This window comes from Idiotropiscis lumnitzeri, chromosome 1 (genome assembly GCF_059441095.1).
Source record: "Idiotropiscis lumnitzeri isolate Australia: NSW breed Sydney's pygmy pipehorse chromosome 1, RoL_Ilum_1.0, whole genome shotgun sequence".
In the NCBI taxonomy this organism is placed as follows: Eukaryota; Metazoa; Chordata; class Actinopteri; order Syngnathiformes; family Syngnathidae; genus Idiotropiscis; species Idiotropiscis lumnitzeri.
The window spans coordinates 11,333,959-11,356,598 of NC_142391.1; the positions used below are offsets into that span (position 1 = coordinate 11,333,959).

At 40.8% G+C, this 22,640-nt stretch overlaps 3 protein-coding genes across 3 annotated transcripts; 1 reads left to right on the forward strand and 2 right to left on the reverse strand.

Moving 5' to 3' along the window:
* The first annotated feature begins 1,004 nt into the window (after positions 1 to 1,004).
* On the forward strand, positions 1,005 to 8,098 carry orc3 (origin recognition complex, subunit 3). The gene is made up of 20 exons (XM_088303916.1): positions 1,005 to 1,430; positions 1,503 to 1,560; positions 1,634 to 1,731; positions 2,188 to 2,326; positions 2,666 to 2,770; positions 3,172 to 3,377; positions 3,503 to 3,630; positions 4,213 to 4,372; positions 4,476 to 4,589; positions 4,836 to 4,969; positions 5,168 to 5,231; positions 5,311 to 5,427; positions 5,510 to 5,589; positions 6,410 to 6,543; positions 6,647 to 6,738; positions 6,821 to 6,918; positions 6,991 to 7,132; positions 7,441 to 7,557; positions 7,707 to 7,786; positions 7,897 to 8,098. Exons 1-20 carry the CDS (start codon positions 1,407 to 1,409, stop codon positions 8,000 to 8,002), a joined length of 2,196 nt encoding a protein of 731 aa, XP_088160042.1. The 5' UTR covers positions 1,005 to 1,406; the 3' UTR covers positions 8,003 to 8,098.
* An 834-nt stretch (positions 8,099 to 8,932) lies between these two features.
* LOC148343171 (akirin-2-like) lies at positions 8,933 to 12,510 on the reverse strand. The gene is made up of 6 exons (XM_088316481.1): positions 12,303 to 12,510; positions 11,822 to 12,002; positions 11,574 to 11,705; positions 10,407 to 10,556; positions 9,557 to 9,628; positions 8,933 to 9,472 (listed from the first exon to the last, which is right to left on the reverse strand). Exons 2-6 carry the CDS (start codon positions 11,991 to 11,993, stop codon positions 9,462 to 9,464), a joined length of 537 nt encoding a protein of 178 aa, XP_088172607.1. The 5' UTR covers positions 11,994 to 12,002; positions 12,303 to 12,510; the 3' UTR covers positions 8,933 to 9,461.
* A 1,852-nt stretch (positions 12,511 to 14,362) lies between these two features.
* On the reverse strand, positions 14,363 to 18,779 carry LOC148343172 (cannabinoid receptor type 1B-like). Its single transcript, XM_088304942.1, has 2 exons — positions 18,565 to 18,779; positions 14,363 to 16,733 (listed from the first exon to the last, which is right to left on the reverse strand). Exon 2 carries the CDS (start codon positions 16,682 to 16,684, stop codon positions 15,320 to 15,322), a length of 1,365 nt encoding a protein of 454 aa, XP_088161068.1. The 5' UTR covers positions 16,685 to 16,733; positions 18,565 to 18,779; the 3' UTR covers positions 14,363 to 15,319.
* Between the last annotated feature and the right edge of the window lie 3,861 nt (positions 18,780 to 22,640).

Genomic DNA, 22,640 nt, shown 5'->3' on the forward strand with positions numbered 1-22,640 from the left:
GAATAAAAAATAAATGAATGCAGCAGACATACAAAATCCATACTACGCCTCAGATATGCTTTCAGGTTAAGTTGCACAAGGTCATACAGTGCGCAACAAATTAACCCCCCCCCCCAATTTGTCTCAGACGGTCTCAACATCATGGGACATTTAAAGGAACTATTTTCAGTTTTTATCATTTTGATCAGAGATGAGGAATTTAAAACTGCAACCAACCTTTTGAAACTCAAATTCAATTCAGATTTTATTAGGCAGTGCATAACATTTGGACAACATTTTCCTTTTGGAAATGTCAATAATTTGGTTCTTCATCTTATTGAAGAAATCAAGTGAACCATTTTTTCCACATTTTTTTTGTAAAGGTAACTGATAACAATTATGTTGTAGAATTCAAAATGGAACTTGTGAAATAGAAATGGTTGCGCCCTCAGCAGTAAGAGTTTTGTATTTTAAAATTTTAATTAAAAAAAATAATATTAAATAGAGCCATTGGCACAGTGACAGGCAAAACATTTAGATTAGTCAAGTTAAAAAACTTGTTGACATCATGTCTTATGCGGCCCCACAAGTATAAACACGGTACTCTGATTAATATTTCGTTTATGTAATATGAATTAAACAGCAAAATCCAGCCGGTTTAGCCATCTCAGGGGGCGGCCATTTTGATACTTGTGGACTGAAAATGTCATCACGGTGCCAAGGCCTCAGGTTACGACCAATCACATCTCAGCTTGCGAATGTCACTTGGCCATATCCAGAAAGCAAAAATAGATCATGTTCTTAAAGAAGTAAAATAAACAAGAAGACCACTTTTTAGAAGGCATACCTCATCGAGGTGTGGCTGAGGGTACAATTTTGTGTTTTTAATGAGACGAGATAATCATATAAGTATGCATTCAATTTTGGACAAACAAATGTAAATGAGACAAATGTAAAATATATCATGGCTCAATAAAGTTTGGGAACACGTTCGAGGACGCGTTGAAAGACTTCACTCTGTGGTAACTGTGAGTAACTGCGTGGTGGTATGTTCAAAATCGCAAATGTTGCTAAATGGGAAGTCGCCTTACAAACTTGAAAGTCGATGAAAATGAACAAAAAAATAGTTGGTTGTGGTTTACAAAATGAGTTAAACTCTAACGCCTAATTTAGTTTTTATTGTGCTGATCAATGATTAAAACGGCCATGAACGGCGTTTTCTGTGACGTGGACGTGAAGGGTTAGGAGCCTTGAACACAACCGGCAACGTCATCCTGGCGGGAAGTAAGAGACTTGTCAGACTTGGTCACTCGGGGAGTTTTTATATATTTATTTTTTTTTCGTCTTACTCTGGGAGTTCAGCGAAACGACCCAGGAACCGGTGAAAGAAGGGGCGTCATTTCACCGTCAGACGGGTTGTTTACAAAATGTCCACGTCGTCAGTATCAACGGTAATATTTCGTGTTTACGTAAACTTCGTATTTTGGTTTGCGTACTTTCTGACACTTAACTCCACATTCTAGGGTTGTTTTGTTTTCAAGCCAAACACCAAGAAGAAGAAAAAAAGCTCCCCCAGTTTAGGTAAAATACGGCTCCCTCTCCGTTATTGCCGTAATCATCACATTCATGTCTTTAAATTGTATTTCTCCCACAGACGACTATTTCACTCATGGTTGCAAAGGCGATGAGACAAGCGATGCACGGTCCAGTCTCTTCCACGATCTATGGAACAAGATTAAAACGGTTACAGAGGTATTTAATACAATCATACACTTTGAAGGGTTGACACGTACATGATCAAGTGGTTGTCAAGAGATGACATCTGTCCTTTAAATCCATTGCATTGTATTGAATTACTTTAACATTCATGTTTTTAGAATCCAGAGTTGTAGCTATTTTCGCCTTGTCCCATCGCTCACTGTTTGGCAACGGTGGCCGGGAATGGAACTCGAGTTGTCTGCATGAAAAGCAGCAGTGTGTACCCCTATCAGGAAATGAAGAAAACCCAGGGAAGCATGGGAAGAACATGCGCAAAGATAGGAAGGCAGAACTGAGAACCTCCTATGACCCATTATTATTATATATGTTCCCAAACTGCCTCTTACCTAAGTCATCAAATGGCATTCAGTCATTGTTGGAGTCAAACATTAAGAAAAGTAATCAAAGCATAAACTAAGTATGTAATGTGTAAAATGTGTATGCTGTCAGCTTTTACAGGATGAACTCAACAGGAAAATCCTGGACAGCTTGCTGGACTTCACCAAAAAGTGCTCCTCCACTCGTCAGCACAGCGACTGGGCCTCTCATATGAGAGCCAACGAGATTCCCACTGCGGCACTAATGCTTGGTATGATTATGATAAAGTTGATGGCGACGATGATGATGATGATGAGTGCTCAACGTGATCTTTGGGACAGCAGTAAGGACCTGGGCTTTGTAACTGTTGGGTTACGGTTCAATGAATAAATAAGATGCTAGCGATACCAGTCTATTTTGTGACTAATGTTGAGGTACCTTGGAGGAACGAACCAACCTAGCTGAAGAAGTGAAGCATTACGAATGTTTGCATTACTTTCACTTTAACATGTCTCTTTGCATGCCTGAATGAGCGTGAGCTGGTTCTCTTTGTGGCGTGCAACACAAACCATATATCCTGTATAATAATATATTCTCATGTCCTCACTAGGAGTGAACGTGCCAGACCATCACATGACCTTCCAAAGCTTGTCTGAGCTCCTCCAGCAGTCTGTCACTCCTCATGTGGCCTCAGTCCAGGCCAAAGAATGTGCAGGTAAGTTTATTCACGTCATGGAGAAAGTTAAAATAAAATAAAATTAAAAAATAAAACAGGGGAACTTTAGTCAAAGATGCTCCACCATTACGAAAAGCCGGTTGATTTTATTTGGAAATCATTTTTTTTCCAGAGAAAAAAAGTAAAATAAAAATTTGCATTGTCAAAGTTAATAAAACATGAATGTTTATTAACTCCGCTGGCAATGTTTTAATTAACATTTCATTCCTAACTGCTGTGTTTATAAGAAAAAGCAAAGAAAATGATGTTTTATGAACTGCAGTCTCGTGAGGGCTGATGGATGAATGCATAGCTAACTCGAAAGTATTGTCTCACGAATAGAATTTGGGTTGAAGTCTGAAATGCAAGGTTGTAATGTATTGTTTGTGCTCCTGTTTCAGCTTTGAAGCACTTGATGAAGAGGGTCTTGGAGAGGTTGATGGACACAGTGGTAGCTGCTGAAGATGATGATGAGGATGATGAAGATGAGGAGGCAGAAGAGGAGGCGGAAGAGGTCGCGACGTTGCAGCAGAGCAGCACTCCAGTCCACAGGAGCGTGCACTGCTCCCTGAGCGTACTCTGTGATTGGTACAACACACAAACAAAGGTTGGATCAGTGCATCATAACTTTTTTTTTTTGTTGCTTTTGCAGTCTTTAGATTATTACTATTTTTATTAAATCATCATCCTAGCATTTATTTATTTTTTTTTTTATTGACTGCTACTTTGCAGAAATCCAGCACTCCTGGAAAAAAGCGCAGTTCTCCATGTAAAGACCACCATCCTCCCATTGTCATTATTTTTAAAGATTTAGAGGCCTTCAACCCAAAAGTTCTTCAGGACTTCATTCTTATCTGCAGGTAACATGGAACTCTCTTACAGCGTTCTTATGGTGCAAGGTTTGAATTACTGAAAATGTTTATGTATGATGCATTGTCAGAATTTGCAACAATCTCTGCTCCTCTTCATTTCTGAACTGTTTATTTTAAATAATAAATCATACAGTACTTAAAAAAAAATAAGTTGAACCCCACAAATCAAACACAATCTTTGTTGCTACTTGACGTCACAATATTTAATTCAAAACAACATTGAACTTTATGTTTCTTACTATAAGTCACTGTTGGTAAAAGAGATTTGTGTGTGCAATTAATATTTTATGAATTGTAAAATTTTAGGTGATTCTTACAATTTTCCTCCTTTCCATATGACGGGCACCCCGGAAATAAGTTGAGCGGATTTGCCGAGGTGTTGCATGATGATAGGTTGAACTAAACTGAAGTTTTATTTGGCTTATAGGGCCTTGTCGAACTGGAGGTTCAACCTCATAAAGAAAAATATTTCAGGGGTATGTGCATAATTGCTCTAGGTCATTTACTGCAGCGTAAAATTGGTGGACATGAAATCAAGGTGCGTAAAGCCGACTGCTCTGTCTGTCACAGTCGATACATCGAGCGTCTTCCCCTCATGTTCATCTTCGGCATCGCCACGTCGCCGAGCACCATCCAGCACATGTTGCCCCACTCTGTGTCGTCGCTGCTTTGTATCGAGCTCTTCCAGTCCCTGTCATGCACTCAACACCTGGCCACTGTTATTGACAAGGTGCTCATTCGTTCGCATTGCACAAAGATGACCTCAAAATGTACATTTGGTTCTGATTTTGACTAAATTGGGTTTTGATTTTTTGCCCCATTTCATTTCCTAGTTAATCCTCACATCGAAGTTCCCCTTTAAGCTGTCTGGCAAAGTCTTGCAGGTGCTGATCAGCCTCTTCCTCTACCATGACTTCTCAGTGCGAAATTTCATCAAGGGTGTGCAGGTACATACTCAATAGCATCTGAGGACCTTGTTCAGTGTATCGACCTGGATTGTATTGTGTGTATCCCTTTTCATGCTACCATCTCGTATATACACAGCCATGAAAAAGTATTTTCATGCTTCTCAAATTTGTATTACTGGTAAAAATATCAAAAGTTACCCAGCCCTGTATGGAAAAGGTACTGGGATCAAAATCAAAAGTCAGCTTTCTCCGCATAAAAGACTGTTATCTACTTTTTTGCTCAAGCTGGCACTGCTGGAGCACTTTCACTCGCAGCCTCTCAGTGTGCTGTGCTGCAAGAAGACGGAAGCACTGCATAACGTGGCGCAGCTCAGCCACGAGGACCTGGAGAGGATTAGGCAGCTGCCTTCATTTACCAGGTACATGGGTCACTGGTCAAAGTTGAAAACTCACTGTGGACAAAAGTATTGTGATGCGTTCAAAGACATCTGGGAAGGTGTTTTACAATAACGTTAGGTTTGCTGATTTTATATGGGCGCCTCGGGATTCACAATCTATTGTCTTAATGTAGCGCCAATGGACTGTGTGCGCTCAACATCTTCATGTCTCTCTTTCAGATATGTTAACAAGCTAGACTCCCAAGAGCAGGTTCAACTGTTAAAGGATGATCCTCACTTAAAGGTACCATGTTCTATTAGTTTCAACACGACACTTAACTTTGCTGACATGAACGCTTGAGCGAGACTTTCAACTGTTTTAGGAGGTTTGCCACCAGCTGATAAAGGAACTTTATAAATACCACAAGAACTATTATCCCACGCTGAGGTGTCTTCACACTTTGACCTCGTCGCTGCCTCGCTACCCCCTTGGAAAACAGGCAAGGAGCCCCTTCATCTCAACAAAGCATCCTTTTTTTAAACTGACATTGTTGCTCTGGTGTAACACTGGATTACCCGCAGATCCGGGAGCTCCATTTAATTTGCCTGGAGAAGAGTGTTTGGGAGACGGAGGATTATCAGTCAGCCATGAAGCTGCTTAAGTAAGCCTGGATAATTAATCTTGCTTGTTTTGGTTTATTTAAATGGCTGAAATGTAAGCATTGGCTGGATTGCAAATGAGAATATACACTCACTAGCTACAGCATTAGACGCACGCACACACACACACACACACACACACACACGCCCAATATTTCCATACAGAGCAAAAGGAGGCTTTTATTAGATTTTTTTGTGGTGGGCTCCGGGGGGGAAGTGGGTATTGGGTTTGGGCGCCCGCTCGCAGTTTCCCCATTCTCAAGCGAGAATGACCCGTGGGACGAAGGAGGCGAACGTCAATGGTGTGATGGTGGTTTCAGGGACTAAGATGACCAGAGCGTCATGCAGATCGGTCCGCCCGGGGCGCTTGCTTGCCGGCCGAGGGAGGCAAATGTGGAGTGGCATTTTTGGGTCATTGATTAAAAACACAAAGCCCAAGTGCTGTTCCAATAGGTGTGTGTGTGCCTCGCTATCAGCAGCTCCTAAGAGTAAAGTAAAGACAAAAGCTGTGCACTACTATGGGTTCATAGAGTAATTCAAGGTCCACCAATATGTAGTGTACATATAAAAAATTCAAAGTGTTTGAAAATTATAATAAATAAATAACGTAGGTATTTCCAAGTAGCTCGCACCCTAAAAGGATAGACATCCCTGTCTTAATCGCTCTGTGAATGCCATTGACCCCCTTAACTATTAGATAGCTCCAAAATCAAGGCCATGATTCGTTCATATTGCGCCCTCAGGTGGCCAAGCACATGATTTTTATTTAGTTAGCTCCTTAAAAGACAGGCTGTTATGAGCCTCATCTGATTACTCCTCCAGGATGTTGGCCAAGGACGAGCTGATTGCATTGCTCCAAAGATGCGCAGAGATCCTGCAGCCCATCAACTCAAAGAAGATGAAGAGCGCCCTCGTCCAGCTGGAAGACATGCTCAGCAAATTCAAGCAGTTGGACGGTGAGTTGCGAAAAGCATCTGCCCGGTTTGCGGAAGTCATCTTGCTCCCTTAGGATAATTACTACCACAGGAATAAGGAGCACTTTCTTTCTTCTCCAACCAGGGGCTAGTGAGGTGGTCCAATGTGACGAGGAAAGCCTCACCACTCCTGTGAAGAACCTTCAGAAGAAGACCGACTTGTACCAGCTGCAGAAGGTACGGAAACTCTCCACTGTGGAAAGCTATGTACAAAACTTAGTTCTTCTTGCTGACACCGTATTTTACCTGCTTTCAACAGGCTCTTCTGGAGATGAATGAGTCTAGAAGGTCCAAGAAACGGAGTCCCTATGAGAACCTGCGAAGTCAAGTCCTGGAGTTTATCGACAACCTCGTAAAGTGAGACATAATTGTCTTCTGATTGTCAGCTTCCTTATTTGTCAATGCTGCCTTGCTTATTTTTTTTCATAGGACTCACCTGCCTCCTCCAGAGTCTCAGACACTGAATGAAGTGTGCTACTACAGCTCCTCGTCCTCCATCAGACGCCATCTCAATGCCACACCTCGCACCTCCATTCAGGCCGCACTCAGCAGCCCTTACTATTATCTTCTGGTATGCCATTGTCACGTTTAAGCACTTTTGCGTCATATTTCAAGCATGCGTACGTACATGGAAGATTAGGTGCTTATTTTTTTTATTTTTTTTAGAATTAGAATTAGAATTAGAAATCCCTTTATTGTCATCGTACTCAAGTGTGCAACGAGATTAGAGGGCTCCCCTCTCCATTCACTATAATGTGATTTTAAAGATTAGACATAAAAAAGCAGCACATGTTAAACCAGCATGATGAGAAAAATGGCAAGCAACCAGAGCCGGTATTGAGTGCATTGTAAATATCTTCTTTCAAATTGTTGTTTCAGAATGAGAACCTAAAAACAGATGACGGCAGCGTCTCCAATGCGGCGCCTGACATCTGCATTGTGTACAAGCTGCACCTGGAGTGCGGCCGCCTCATCAACCTCTATGACTGGATGCAAGTGAGTTTGTCTTTATGCCTCCTAAAAATATCATCAACTTTGCCTTGGTAAATGTCATTGATTTAAGGTGTTTTCCCTTGTTTTTTGTTTGTTCTGTGGATCAATAAAGACTTGACAGCTGTTTGGATGGCCGTGTGATTTGTTTTTAGGCTTACTCAACCGTGGTGTCTGCAGTGGAGGGGAATGATCCAGATTCAGACAACTTTGGAAAAGTCGATGACGTCAAACAGTATCTTTTTGTAACATATAAATGTAATTCTATTTAAATAAACTAAACTATTGATAAGAAAACTTTGCAGGGTACGGGATACTGAGAAGACTTCCTTAACAGTTCTCCAGCGCTCGGTTTATCAGGGTCGTTTCGGAGCTGGAATTTTTGGGCTTTATCAAGTCCACCAAGCAAAAAACAGACCACGTGGCCCGACTCACTTGGGGAGGATGCTGACCCGTTGGTTCAACAACAAAAATGAAATTCCCTTGAAGAAACTGTGAAATGTTTTGGGAGTTTTTCCCTTGAATTAAAATTATTTAGTACCTGAAATCTTAAGAGTCTGTGCTAATTTCTTAAAATATTTAAGAGATGAGTTGACAGTATTATGTTTCGGTGTCATATTAGATTTAACTCAAGAGGGGGAATGTCAGACTGGAGCCTGCATGATAAAATGATTTAAAAGTGCTCTTAGTCACGCTCTACAAAAGTCGGGGCAAACACAAAAAGGGTGATGATTGCCAAAGAACCAAAGTATGAACTTTCTGCAGCATAGGAAAGAGTCTGGCTACTTGATACAGTATGTTAATTTATCACAAGCCTTTTTTTTATTCCAGCAACACCTGCGTATAAATCAATAGGTATCAAGAGTTTGTTCAAAGGGTGAGTGGTTTTGCCATTTTAGTTTGATTGTACAGTGGTTAAATTGTTTTTACGTTTGACAGCTAAGGATTTTAGAAGAGCCTAAAGCGGTTAATTCATTGTATTGTTTCCTATAGGGAAAATTCCACCTTCAAAGTCAAGCAACATCAGATTAGCTTTTGGGTTTTTACTGGTCCACAATCAAATGAGATCCAATGCAAAGAGTGTCAAAAGTTCTTCCTTGATGTGTTTTTCTAAGTTGGTAGGTGAGACGTTCCAAACTAGTGCTTGGGTAGGTTTTCATCCACATAAAATAAAAACGCATGTGCAACTCTAATAGGTGTAAATATGATTGTGAAATTTTGCCAATAAGTTCCCTGATTGAGCAACACAACAGATCCAAAATATGACACCAAAATTATTGTATTGGAGCTCATTGTGCAAGTGTTCATGGTGTCTTTTGTAGGAAAAAAAATAGGTCCATAGCCGGCAGGTTTTAAAATTACCGTAAGTCATTTATTTTTTTTTCTGATTAAGTACAATGACTTCAAAGTTATACCAGTAAAACAAATGAAAATAAATAAAAAACTTGGTCAGGGAAGGGAAGAAATAATCTATTTGGCCTACTTAATACTTAATCATAAAAAGGAACAAATGGAGGCGTGACTTTAAGCTTCCTTGTGACAGCAAAGTCAATGCTGCTCCAATATATTTACATGTAACCAACTGAAAAGTGAACAAAAGCTGGGAATTGTCACAATAAATGTGAGAACTGTCAGCATGCACACAGCTGGGACCAACCACACAGGTGGGGAAAAAAGGGAAATATGGAGGGGGTGGTGTCATGGGGGTCCGCTTACATCGGGAAGCACCGGGTTGCTTACAACCATTTGCCTAACCACAAAAATATGGCACAGTAAGAAAAAGTTTCATTTAAACTAAACTGAATCTCGTAACAACGATGAGCATATTTTTTTTCTGTGTGTGTATTTCTTTTTCCTTCCTGGCGGCGTCACACAATCTGTATGCAATGAGAGGCTGCTGTCATGTGAGCTCAGGAAACATCTGGAGAAGAAAAGCAGATGAACTCAAAAGTCAGAAAGCAGATGTGGAACAGAAATGTGGGAATGACACGTGGAGCGCACTCACAGCTTGCAGGTTGTTCACCGAATCGTCGCATGAGCTGGTCGTGCGTGAACTTCACAAAGGTGTCGTACTGTTCTGCAATAGCAAACAATACAAAATTTGCATATGGAAATTTTTCAGGACTGTTTGAATTTCTATTGGGAATATATCTACAAATGCGACTCCCCTTTCCGTGTCAAAGCACAGCCAAGTGACCAAGGATATTTTAGTTAACGAAAACTAACGAAATAAACTATTCATTCATTATGCAAACTGCTTATCCTCACAAAGGTCGCAGGTGTGCTGGAGCCTATCCCAGCGGTGTTCCGGCAGTGGCGTGGTACACCCTAAATTGGTTGTCAGCCAATCTCAGGACACACACAGACAAATAAACATTAACACTCACGATCAAACCTAGGGACAATTTGAAGTGCTCAATTAACATACCATGCATGTTTTTGGAACGTAGGAGGAAACCAGAATAAACCTTTGCAGTCGCAGGGAGAACATGCAAACTCCACACAGGAAAGCTGGATTCGAACCCAAAACCTCTGGACTGGGAGGTGGACGTGCTAACCACATGACCACCATGCCACAGTTAACTGAAACTAAACTAAAATTGGAAAAACATTTAAAAAAAACATCTACATTTTACATTTATAAAATTAACAACAACTTAGGGATGCTCCGATCTAGGCTGATCATGTGATTTCCAGCTGATCGGGCAAACAGAGTTTCTTCAGTTCCTGAATTTTTAAACGTGACAAACCAAGCCTTGTCCCACTTGCATCAATGTTTGTCTGATAATCTCTTTTTTTTTTAATTAACATTGTTACAATGTCTTATGTTACATACAGCTGCGGCGCGCACTGACCTGCCAGTTTGGATGTCATGGTCTCCTCGTACTCCTCTCGCACTTTCTCTTCCCTTTCTTTCAGCAGACGTTCACAAATCATCCCAACTTGTTTGAGGGTGAATAGTGGCTGCTCCTTCCTCGATGGGGAAGCGCCTCCAGAGGGCGTTGCTGCAAAAGCCAAAAAAACATCTTTATGGTGAGTCAATCTCCAGTGTATAAAAACAAACAGCAATGTATTCCTTTTAAGATGTAATTAAATCATGGTAACCAATACTAGAGTAGCATTGATAATATTATACCTGACCAGACACTGTTTGTTGGAATTTTAAAATAGTAGGACTGTATTCTTCCATGCAACTGTGGCTTATTTCAGTTTGAGTCCTGCTGGCATGCATGGTCTTACTGTCCTATCATTGTTCAGTCATCTTTCATTTATAGAGTCATTAGTTGAGAGGACATGACAGACTATACAGTCACTAGTCAACTTTGGGGCTGAAAGGGGGGGGGGGCAACCAACAAACCATTTTTAATTTTCATGTCGTTATTGGGTGACCAAATGTAAATGACTATCATAACTTGTCCACTTTTTTTTACACAGTTCATTCATTGGCAAATCGACCCATCCATGATTTTACTCTCTGTTACAGAATATCATTTTCGGTCACTGCTCATGCAGTCATCAAAATACCAGTCAATGATACCTTTACTCGGCCACTTTTTAATGTTGTCCACACAGTCATTGTGTCATTTTTGTGACTGTATTAACATGGTAAGAACCACTTCATACATTCATCTTAATTGTGCGGAATATAAATTAAATTAGGCCATCTAAAGTATTTGGCATTAATTTGTGTGCGGTTTTGAAGCTGTTGCCTTGTTAAAAACCATATATGTATGACACTGTCATTGTTTTGGGTCAACTACAACATCTCAAGTCCGTTACAATAATATTATGACGGGCGGCACGCTTGTCAATTGATTAGCACGTCCGCCTCACTGTGCAGCAGTTGAGGGTTCAAGTCCAGCTGCCGCCTTCCTGTGTGACGTTTGCATGTTCTCCATGTGAGGATAAGTGGCATGGCTGATGGATTGGAAAATACTGTGACATAATTACTTTAAAATGGCTGAGCATTGTAATGCCTTACACGTTGTAAGTAATTGAGTCTTGGTTGTGTGTTAACTAACCTGACATGGTGGACTGGGATGGAGGAGATTCTGGAGCGCAGCAGCATTCAGGCGGCTGGTAGCCTCCAGCTTCTAGATGCTTCCTCTTTTGTATGCGTTTGTACTCCTGCTTGATGCTGTGGAGGATTTGTTCTGGGAGGAGGAACAAAAGGACGGTTGACAAAGGCTATCATTGTCTTAACGAGGCTGAACAACAGGTTGCTCGGGCCTGGGAGCTCCAACTTTGCTAGCTCGTAGGAAGATACTACCTGCGCTCAGTCTGGATGACGACTCCCCGAATGGCGAGGGCCCCATGCTCAGATACTTCCTGGGGGACGGGGAGGGCGGAGACACGGGCATACACCTTCGTCTTTTGGGGGAAGCTGGACTCATGAGCGGATCGAAATCCATGGTCCTCTTCAGGGTAGCTCCGCACGCCATTTCTTTAAACTGATCAAAAAGAGGAAGAGGTGTCAAACCAACCCCCGCATGAAGAGAAGATATTGTAAGACGTTTACAGTCGTAAGGTTATGGATTCGTCATCACGGGCCGATATTGTCATTGTGAAAATCTGTACTTGAAACCACACTGCGCCGCTTTATCGCACACATGATAATCATGTTCCGCAGCCGAGCCTTTAAATTAGTGCTAACCAGCTAGAGTTAGCTCCTGGCGCTAGCTACTCAAAACAGAAAACAAAGCAAACGGTAGCGTTAGCTGTCGGGTTCTAAATTTAATTGAATGTCTTACCTTTTAAATGTGGATGTCTTGTATAGTAGTTGAGGTGTCTTTTTAAAGTTGCTTCCTGAAAAAAAGTTGCGGAAGCTCGCAGCCCAGCAGTGGGCTGACTGCCGTTAAAGATAGCGGAGCTAGCTTTAGCAGACGCGACGCGGCTCGGCAGCTTGTTTTCGATACGAGGCTATCGGTTTCCTGACGTCATGTGTGACTTCACTACAATGCATGCTGGGGGTTGTAGTAAAGATCACACAAAGGATGGTGACACGCACTGTCTATAATAACGTCCTTAAAAGAGCTGACGTGATCAGATCGTGTCTTTTTCTGTGTTTTGACGACATCATAGGCGAAGTGGCTTTAAAGTCACCTGCCTGACGGACCACGTTGGAATAAAAATTCAAACAAGGCGTGTTTGGTTGTATCCACAAGAGGTCAGTATTACACCATTTTTAAAATTTAGCCATAAAAATGCTGTCAGTACATGCGAAGTCCACCCAACATAAAGAAGAGGGCAATTACTTTTTCACCGCATTTTATATGGATAATTTCATTTTTAACATAAATTTTACTGCTGGGAGTATTTTAATGATTGGTCGTTGTTATCGTTCAAAAGGTAATAACTGTGTCGAAAAAAACAACATTTTTCCAAAGTAATATTTTTTCAAACATTTAATATCGAATTTCTTTAGCGTTATGTGCCCCAAACGAAATTTCATGATTTGCAACATGTTTTTTGAAGATGCTAATTCAATTTTGGGACTTGACATGCTTTTGGGTTTTCTCATTCATCCAGGCCATTTATTTCCCAGGACATTAAGTCGATCGCAAATGGACTGATTTGTTTCGAAGCTTATTCGAGAAGACAAACCAGCCAGAGTCAAAACGCAAATCTGTACTGGTATGCTCCAAATTATGCATGCCCTGCCACCAGAAGTGGGAATTAGAAGCAATTATTATTTTTTTAATTTATAATTATTTTTATTTATTCCTTTTGCAATGATGTTTCTATTTAATTCAAGATGTCTTTAAGTAATGACCACCAGAGAATCTGTGACGCGAAGTGCCCGGTTGTGGTAACCATTTTGCATTCACCTAGTAGCAGACAGCATAATAGATGGTGTCATTTCTGAGGTATGTAAGAATTTGTGAGTGTCAGAACGACTGCATGTCATTAACAACTGTTATCATTAATGTATTAAGGCAATAGTGTATTTCAATTGGTTTAAAAAATAGTCTGGATCATTTATGCACCTCTATACATAGTGGGAAGGGCAACTAACACAAATTGTGCAACTCACATGGATGGTATGAAGCTGTTCATGTCTTCACTATTTTGGAAGAGTATTTCAGTCACTGGCGCGGCCAGGGCGACATGTATATATTACAGTACATTTGATACTGTATCGGTCATGGATTATTTCTGGCACCCCATTGTTGTAGTTGTCAGATCTTCTGCCTCATAGTTCTTAAGTTTAATGTTCGAATGCTGGCTCTTCCCTGATCCAGTTTGCATGATGATCTTGTGCTTGTGTAGGTTTTCTCTGGGCGCTCTGTTTTGCTCTCTTATTGCCGAGCCATGCTTTGGGTTGTCTGAAGACTGTAAATTGTCATTATATGTGACTCCGAATGTGAATTTTTTTGACTTAGTCTTTCTTTTGTGACCCTAATGAGGACAAGCGCCCAAGCAAAAGGATGGATGGATTTTTTTCTGTCTCTTTGACATGCAAAAATACATGATTTTTTGGGGGAGGTTAATTAGATGCACCACATGTTTGGTGTCATTTCATGGATTTATTATAAAAAGATCACCCATGATCTTGGCAATTTCATGATAAGAAAAATAAGCATTTACTGAAGACAGAATGGCACTATGGATGCTTGACATCAATATGGCATTGTCAATTTGTCCCACAATGTTTTACAAGCACACGGAACATTCATGTAAATATTTTCTGCTATTAAAACAGCCAAACATGTTTTACAGTTTTTGCTCAGCAAAACACACTGGAATTGTACAGTAAACAATTGAGGAGTGGTGAAATGCCAAACATCTTACACAACCACCCACGGCTGCTTTCAAGTCACAAATGCTACTTTCTATAAAGTAGTTTAATAGTGCAGCTTTCCACTAGACATTTTGGAGGTACTGTACTACAGCCACAATATTCATATCTTTTGCTTTGTTATGGCGTGGTGGGGAACTTAAGGCCCATGGGTCATTGACTGTACAGCCACAATCCTGCACGCCATGCAATTCTAAAGACAAAAACCTATGAGTAAAAAACGTTTTAATCCACAAATGCTCAGAATGAATAAAAATAAATAAATAAATAAATAAATACATACATACATAAATGAATAAGAGCTATTGGGCTGGCAACCAGTTCAGGGTGTACCCCGCCTACTTCCCAAAGATAGCTGAGATCGGCTCCAGCTCGCCCCGTCGACCCTTGTGAGGAGAAGCGGTACAGATAATGGATGGCTGGATAAATACATAAATAAATAAATGAACACACGTTTGGCTTCTGCCATAAATTCGCTGTGCTAGTCTCCAGCTTCCTGTGCCCCTAAACTGGATAAGCGGGATAGGAAATGCATGGATAGATAAATTTGTGTGTTCATTCATTTAGTATGGCCTTTGGAGGACTTCATAAAAACTTAATGGCTTTCTGATAGGAAAATGGTTTCCCACACCTGTGATATGCAGTAGCAATAAATATGTTCACCCCTAAACTGTTTAAGACTGTGACCTGTACAACAAAGCATATTTCATTATTCATAGGGAGCACCTGCACAACCTAACACAATCCAATACAATTAGGGGAAAAATAAATGCAACAAATATATCATTATTTATTTTTTATAATTTTTTTAATAATGCTTACTAGACCAGATTAAAGAATGGAAGAGTCATTATGTACTTTGGCCACCCATTGTTTAGATCGTGCAGGTGTATCGAAGACAACAGCTTCAGAGTTCATCTTCAAAGCAAGCTTAAAGTCAATATGTTCTAATCACAAGTCACTTGGCGTTCACACTGAATCGACACCAGAAGTCGTATCCGTCACTCCAGAAATATAAACTTGGGCCACTTTCACTTGGCTGTTCGCACCACTGCCGCCACAATCTTTGGCCCTGACACTCCTGCTGTTCCAATCGCTCTCCAAGCTGTTCTCCAGAGGCTGCGCGCTTCCCCGACACAGACGGCAGATGTTTCTAAAAGCCCTGCGCAGGTCCTTGCTCCTCATGGCGTAGATGACGGGGTTGACGGTGGAGTTGAGCAGGCACAGCATGCTGCAGAAGGCGAACACGGTCTTGATGTAGTCGTCCACTTTTCCCAAGAGGTCGTAAACCATAATGGCGAGGAGCGGTCCCCAGCAGATGATGAGGGCCACCAAGATGAGCACGAGGGTCTTGGCCAGGCGAAGGTCCATGCGGGCCTGCTCGGGTCTCACCGTCTGAACCTTGGTGCCCTCCGCCGTGTAGACGATGATGCTCCTCTGGGAGGTACGGCTCAACATGCGCACAGCGTGGTGGTGGGACTTCCACAGGATGAACATGTACGCGTAGATGATGAAGAGCAGCAGGACGCTCGTCATCCCGATCCAGAACATCAGATACTTCTGGTCAATGAGGGGGAAAATGTCTGAGCAGACTGAGTTGAGGCGCTTGCAGTTCCAGCCCAGCAGGGGGAGCAGCGAGAACACTATGGACACGCTCCACATGAGACTAAATGCCACGACTGCTTTGGTCTTGGTCACGATGCGTTTGTACGCCATAGGCCTGTGGATGGAGATGTAGCGGTCAATGGCGGTGAGGAAGAGGCTTCCCACGGAGGCAGTGAAGGAGGCGATGACGCCGGCCAGCTTAAAGAGGAAAACCTCCGGGCTGTCCTTCCTATGGAGGACGTGGAAGTCCAGGAAGCTGTAAACGAAAATGATGCTGCCAATGAGGTCCGCCACAGCCAGACTTCCTATGAAGTGGTAGGATGGTCGCGATCGCAGAGTCTGCGAATACAGGATGACGCACAGCACCATCAGGTTCTCCAGCACTGTAAACGTACCCAAGGTGAGAGCCAAGATGGCGACGGCCAGCTGCTGGCCAGGAGTCAGGATCATAAAGCACTCCATGTTGTCCACAAAGTTCTCCCCGCACTGCGCCGCCATTCCATCAGTCTCATTAGTCAGCAGAATTTCTGACATGTTGGTGGGGAAAATGGGCATGAGGGTGCTGTAAATGACCTTGTTGGTGTTACTAATGGACGCCGAGTGCATTTTTTCAGAGTGGAATCCAGTCTTGGCCGAAGTGTCATCATAGACGGCGTCGTTGGAGCCTAGGTACGGTACGATCGTCGTAAGAGCGCTGATGGTGGCACCCGACAGCCTGTGCAGCTTCATGGCTGACAGGTGGCGCTAGACAAGTTCAGTGGACTGGGGTGCAGGAAGTCTAAAAAGACAATAGAGTGTTATTTTTCTTATATTGGAATGCATCACTGCAATGGTTCTTGAACTTTTTACACCAAGTACCACCTCAAAAAAGATTCAACCTTCCAAATACCAACAAAATGGACAACATTGGAATGCAGTAGCGTAGTAGGCCCAACTGTTCATGAGAAATTGACATTTTAATGTAATCCATAGTAATATGATGCACAGTTTGAACGTCACAAACAGGCGCAAAATCGGGATTAGAAGGCGGTCTCCGAATGCCCACAGCACAGCGCCCATCTTTTCATCATGCAGTGAATTCATCCACCATGTAGTAAAATACCGTTCGGAATTTAAAGGGAATGAGGGAAGCCACCTCCGTTGGATGGCACACAAGTCAGCTGTGTTCCCTCCCACAACGGCGCACAATGGCGCATATCTACCAATATACCCCCAAAAAAGAAACTTGCACCCACGAAAAAAAAAGAAAACTACATCCATGCACACAGTTACAGACTTTGCACTGGGCATGAAAATAGGACCCCATGCGAAAACTTAACAGCTCAATTGAAAATTTAAGCCATAACTACTCTCGAGTTAGCTTTTAATTTTGGTACAACTGCTGTTTGAAAAAAAATTCTCATACATTTAAAAAAAAAATTTTTTTTTTCCAGCAATAATTTGACCAACAAGTACTAATTAATTAAAATGACTTAGGGGAAAACTGTTTTTTTAACCATTACTTTTGCACTTCAATTGGCTAGCAACCAGTTCAGGCCGAAGATAGCTGGGATAGGCTCCAGCACCCCCCACGACCCTTGTGCGAAGAAGCGGTACAGATAAAGAGATGGATATTACTTTTGCAAAACCAGTTACAATTGGTTTGGGCTAAAACTGAATGCAATGCACTGGTACACTATTCACTGCAAACTATAGCCAAAGTCACAAACATATTGTTCAATGGATAACTCTTGAAATTGCCTCATAATCTTGCTCCGTCATCTGTATATGACGTCATTAGAGTATGACCCCATAATAAAGAGGTTGACCGTGTCCTCGTAAATGCAAATGTGGCAGACAAGACAACGCAATATGTTTAAGTGTTGAAAGATGCATGATGATGTCATTGAACATGCTGGGGTGAATCAGTGCATCAGCAAGCCGACAGCCGAGCAGACAATAGTGAGAAAGAGAACAGTTGATGGCAAGCTTGCGCGGCCTCGGGGGAAATCAGTGCATTAAGTATGTAGGACAGTCAAGGCTTGCTTATCAATTAAAAGCAGGTCATTCAACATTTGGCTTTTTAATTCAATAATCATCGGATTAATGAAGTGTCAAAATGTCCACACAGGCATTTAGATTCTGGATGACTTCAATTAGTAGCAAACGTGTTTTGCATAAAAACAGTGAATATGTGCTCTACTGGCTTTGTAATTAAACTTCCAAGAGGCATGGAAAATTCTTGCCACGTAATCTGTGATAAACTGACCAAAAAATAGATGTAAAAGTTCACTTCTAATGTAGCGGCAACATTCATGTCTACCTTTTCTCTCTTCTCGCAAGTTTTTTTTTGTTTTTACATAATTGGTTAAAAACCCTTGTGTGTTCAAGCTAACTTTAAAGCGTTTTTTTTCTGGCACATTTGTATTAATTCCTATGGCACCTTGTTGATATGCCGCATTTGTAATCATCATTTTATCAATGCTCCTGGAATTTAAAACATAATTTTTGAACATTTCAGGACTTTTCAAAAACCTTAAACGATAAAGACTTCTTACCACCTTGATAATGAATTAAAACACCGATCAAACTAAGAATGGTAACTGAAACAATAACATGCATCCACATACCTTGACTTGGCGCTTTTCCATGACTCAACACAGATGCAAAGCATCTGACTCAAATAAACATCCTCATCTCATTTTGTTGCAGCGACTCCAGCCCAAAAATAAGTGAATAAAAAGGGACTTTCGGTGTTGAAATATTTTTTTGTGCTCACTTGCCTGCTGTTTTATAGCATGTTGGCTGAGATGAAGATGTCGGTAAGAGTAAAAAGCAAACTGGCAGCCGGTGTGGGCGTGTGCTCGTGCGGGTGTCTCTTTTTTGTTTGCGTGTGCGCTTGGTCACGTGGTGTCCCACGCGCACGTGAGGTGAATGCGCGCGCACCCACTCTCAGCTCACGATTCATGCACAACTCGTTATTAATAAATGATGTGGGAAACAACCATATGTACACATACAACAATTATAGTGGAATTAGGAAAAATGTTGATGGCCTCTTCATGTCATCTTTTGAATTATGTTTGGGGGGGAACCCCCTTTAATTCTATTAAAGTGTCTTAAAATTGTGACTAGTTATGATGTAATACTCCATAGCTCATTGTGGCTTTCCACTGAAAAGCATGCACAGTTTTGTAACTTAATTTTCTTAAACTTAGAAAAATAAAGAAAAAAACATGGCTCCATTTATTTTAAATCAGAAAACATCTTTGATATTCTGTGTATACTAAAAAGAATGTATCGGTGCAACATTTGTAGGATTTTTTTTAATTTCCACTTTTAACCATTTACAGTATCTCCAAATTATGATAAGATTTTATTTCTCCTAAAAACATACTTATTGTAAACTATGTGTCTTAATTTTTTTGTTTGTTTTATAGGTACGGTACTTAAAAAAAAAGCAAAATTTTTTAATTTTATTATTTTTGTCAACTAAAAAGTAAGTATGTCATGTTTAATTTAGTATGTTTAAATTCTTGTTTTTAAATCTAAAAACATTTTTGTTCGTTTCATAAGAACGGAAAAGCATGTACGGTATTCAAGATGTTTTGATCTTTCTCTTCTTTTTGTTTGACAAATGTGCTTTTGTCGTGGAAGCACATATCTTCATTTCTTTTATATATATTTTCATGTTTAAAAAGGAAAAAATTGAATTGCATGCTTTCTGTTAGATTTTTATTTGTAATTAAAAATGCTGTAATCTTCAGTATATGTTTTATATTTATTTCTGTACTTAGCAGTTATCTTGCAAACTCATACTTCAAATACCCTCTCACTCGTATAGTTAAATAAATCGATGGCTTTCTTCATTGTGTGGGTGTCGCTCATGAGTTTATAGTTCATTTGGATGAGGTCTGACCTCTTTTGACGTTGGCACCATCATGCATACATTTTTCAACTCTGCGGATTTTTGATTGCCAGAAAGATGATGCCATGCATCAACAATTGTGATCACTATGAAGAATATGGTCTAAAAATATACAATGAAAATCATGAAAATGTTTTGTTTGAGAGAGAGAGAGGCAGACACAGTATGTATTTGTACGTGTACGTATTTAAATACGTACACTATGTGTGTTTTTATTTCTTTGTAAATGCCCTTATATTTTTGTTTTATTTAATCATATCGACAAAAACACATTTTTAGCAATTTTGGAGAAATCTATGCTTACTGTATTCTGTGGCGTCTATTTTGAATGGCCTCCACAATATAACATTGTATCTAAATTAGTTGAATCTGCATCTCATCCAGATTTAGCCACAGTATGATTGTTGAGGTGGAAAAAGTCATGTATCGTGTTTTGATGCATCTACTGTAGAAGTTGTAATTTGTACTGCTTGCTTAAGATCATAATTGGAAGTTTCATCAACAATCCAGTCCACCAACATTTGTTTGATTGTCCATAAAAATGTGCTCATGATGACCTTGGGAGGAAAAGGTTCCAGAGCCCTGCTAACACTAAGAGGCACTTTTCCTTTCCGTTTCTGTTATATGTAGCAGCACAATTATTTCCGCTACGCTCTCACAGCAGAATTATAGCCCAAATTACATGGCTGTCATTGTGGAAAGCACATGGCGTTTGGCCTCGTAACAACGTGGCAAAACAATTAATGCGCTTGTATGTAAGCCTGAATAATTACCCATCATTTGTGGCACTGCGTTGGATTACAAAAAAAAAAAAAGAAAAGTGAATCAATGTGTAAATTCATGTCACAATGCTGTAAATTAACATGCTCTTGTCTTGAGATGAGTATGATTGTGCTTCGGCTCAGAAAACACAATCTATCATATCAAAAGCAGCGGGCAGACATCCATCATTATAATTAGCATCATTATTTCAGTCAGGGAGAGATATTTTCAACACAATGCTGGCTGGCAAATGACAAAAGGCTTGTGATGCTCTTACATTGATTGCTATGAAAAGCGGACGCCATTATTTTTCTTTTTCATATGCCTCTGCCGGTGAATCTGCCAAGCAGCTTAGAACAATTGATTTTGGTTGGCTTGCCTTTGCAGCCGGAGGTGAACATGTGGCATATTTTGCTGTTCATGTGCATGTCTGGCCCAGCTTCCCTCCGGACAGGTCGCCAAGCAAGTCTGGATTGGTGATGGAAAAAACATCTGGGACACACCGGTGGTTGGAAAAAGATTTTTATTGGTGTCAAATCAAAAGAAAGGTGCTAACAAAATATCCATAACTCCTTTGTTGCTTATGCATTCTCTTCCTACTTGCCCTTACATGGCAATCCAAAACCCTCAAGATGAGAACAGGAGTGGACTCCCCTTATGTTGCTCCTCGGCGCCATCTCGTTTAAACCGGGACCCTTGCCGCTATTTCCATCCCTTGAGAAGTCGGGGACTCCTGTCAGAATCCCTGACCTGGCATAAATTATGTTGAGGCCCGATGGATATCAGAATCGTAACGCATTGTATTGGGGGCTCAACGCGAGACTATCCATTCACCAGACCAACAGTTGCACCATGGTAAAAGTGGAAGAGAAGAATTATCACTGTTTCATAAGTTACAACGTATGAAAATTCACAACAAACACAACTGATTTGATATTGATCTGTTATTTGAGGGCTTTCATATATTTTCAAGATTTTACACAGAACAAAAAAACAAAACTATAAAACACACTAAAAAAAACAAAATATGGATTTTGGTGTAATTTCGACGATATCTTCCCGAGCTATTGTACAACTCGCACATGAGTGATTATGTGCAATCAATGTTGGAATAGTGTTTCCACTCAGCATGTAAGAGATGATGCGCTAAAGTAGGCAGGCTCCCTCTGATGTGTGCGTAGCGAGGGGGAAGGATGGCGATGAGTGCGAGGAGGAAAAAGATGTTGTCACCGTAACCTGCTGCCTCACCAGATGGAAAGACAGTTCAGTTTAAAAACTGAAATTTGGCTGCTACCACCAGAGCAAAAACTTAATTATTTATTATTTAAAAAATAATTATTTCAGAAAAAATGGCTCAGATTGTTTGTTCATTGGGGTTCACATGTAATCAGGCTCAATTTGCGTATTTTTCCTCACAATTCGGCACAATTCTTATCCCGAGCAATTTGGTCTGGCGTGTGTAAACCTGTTTAATGTTTCCTCTCAGAAATCATAATGCGTGTGGTTAATACACGTTCATCCCAGCCATGGACTTTGTGATTTTTGCTGCACAAACATTGACTGCACAGCCCTTTCTTTTTTGCAGAACTGTAAACAAAACTCATTACTTGATACTCAATTTCGGAATGATCAAGTCTTATACACATTTGTGGCTACTGCTTACACTATTCTGCCAACTGTCTGGTCACACTATCCCAGGATTAATCTTTTTTTTTTTTTAAATCAGACTGAGCACTTGAAATTACGGAGCCCCTTAGGGGACATGGAAGAGAAAAAAAAAAATTTGCGTTCCCTCGCAAAATCTTTGCGTTCCCTTGCAAAGATTGCGTTCCCTTGCAAAGTTGTGTTTTTTTTCGAGTGAATGTTTATTTATTGATTTTTTAATGCGCGTTTATGTACTTCCGGGTCAGTTTGACTACCCTTGCCTCGAATGCGCTGCTGTTCAAGAGACGACAGTACGTTGGAGGCGGCACTAATCATGGAGGAGGGCTTGGACTGTCTTTCACTTATTTGAAA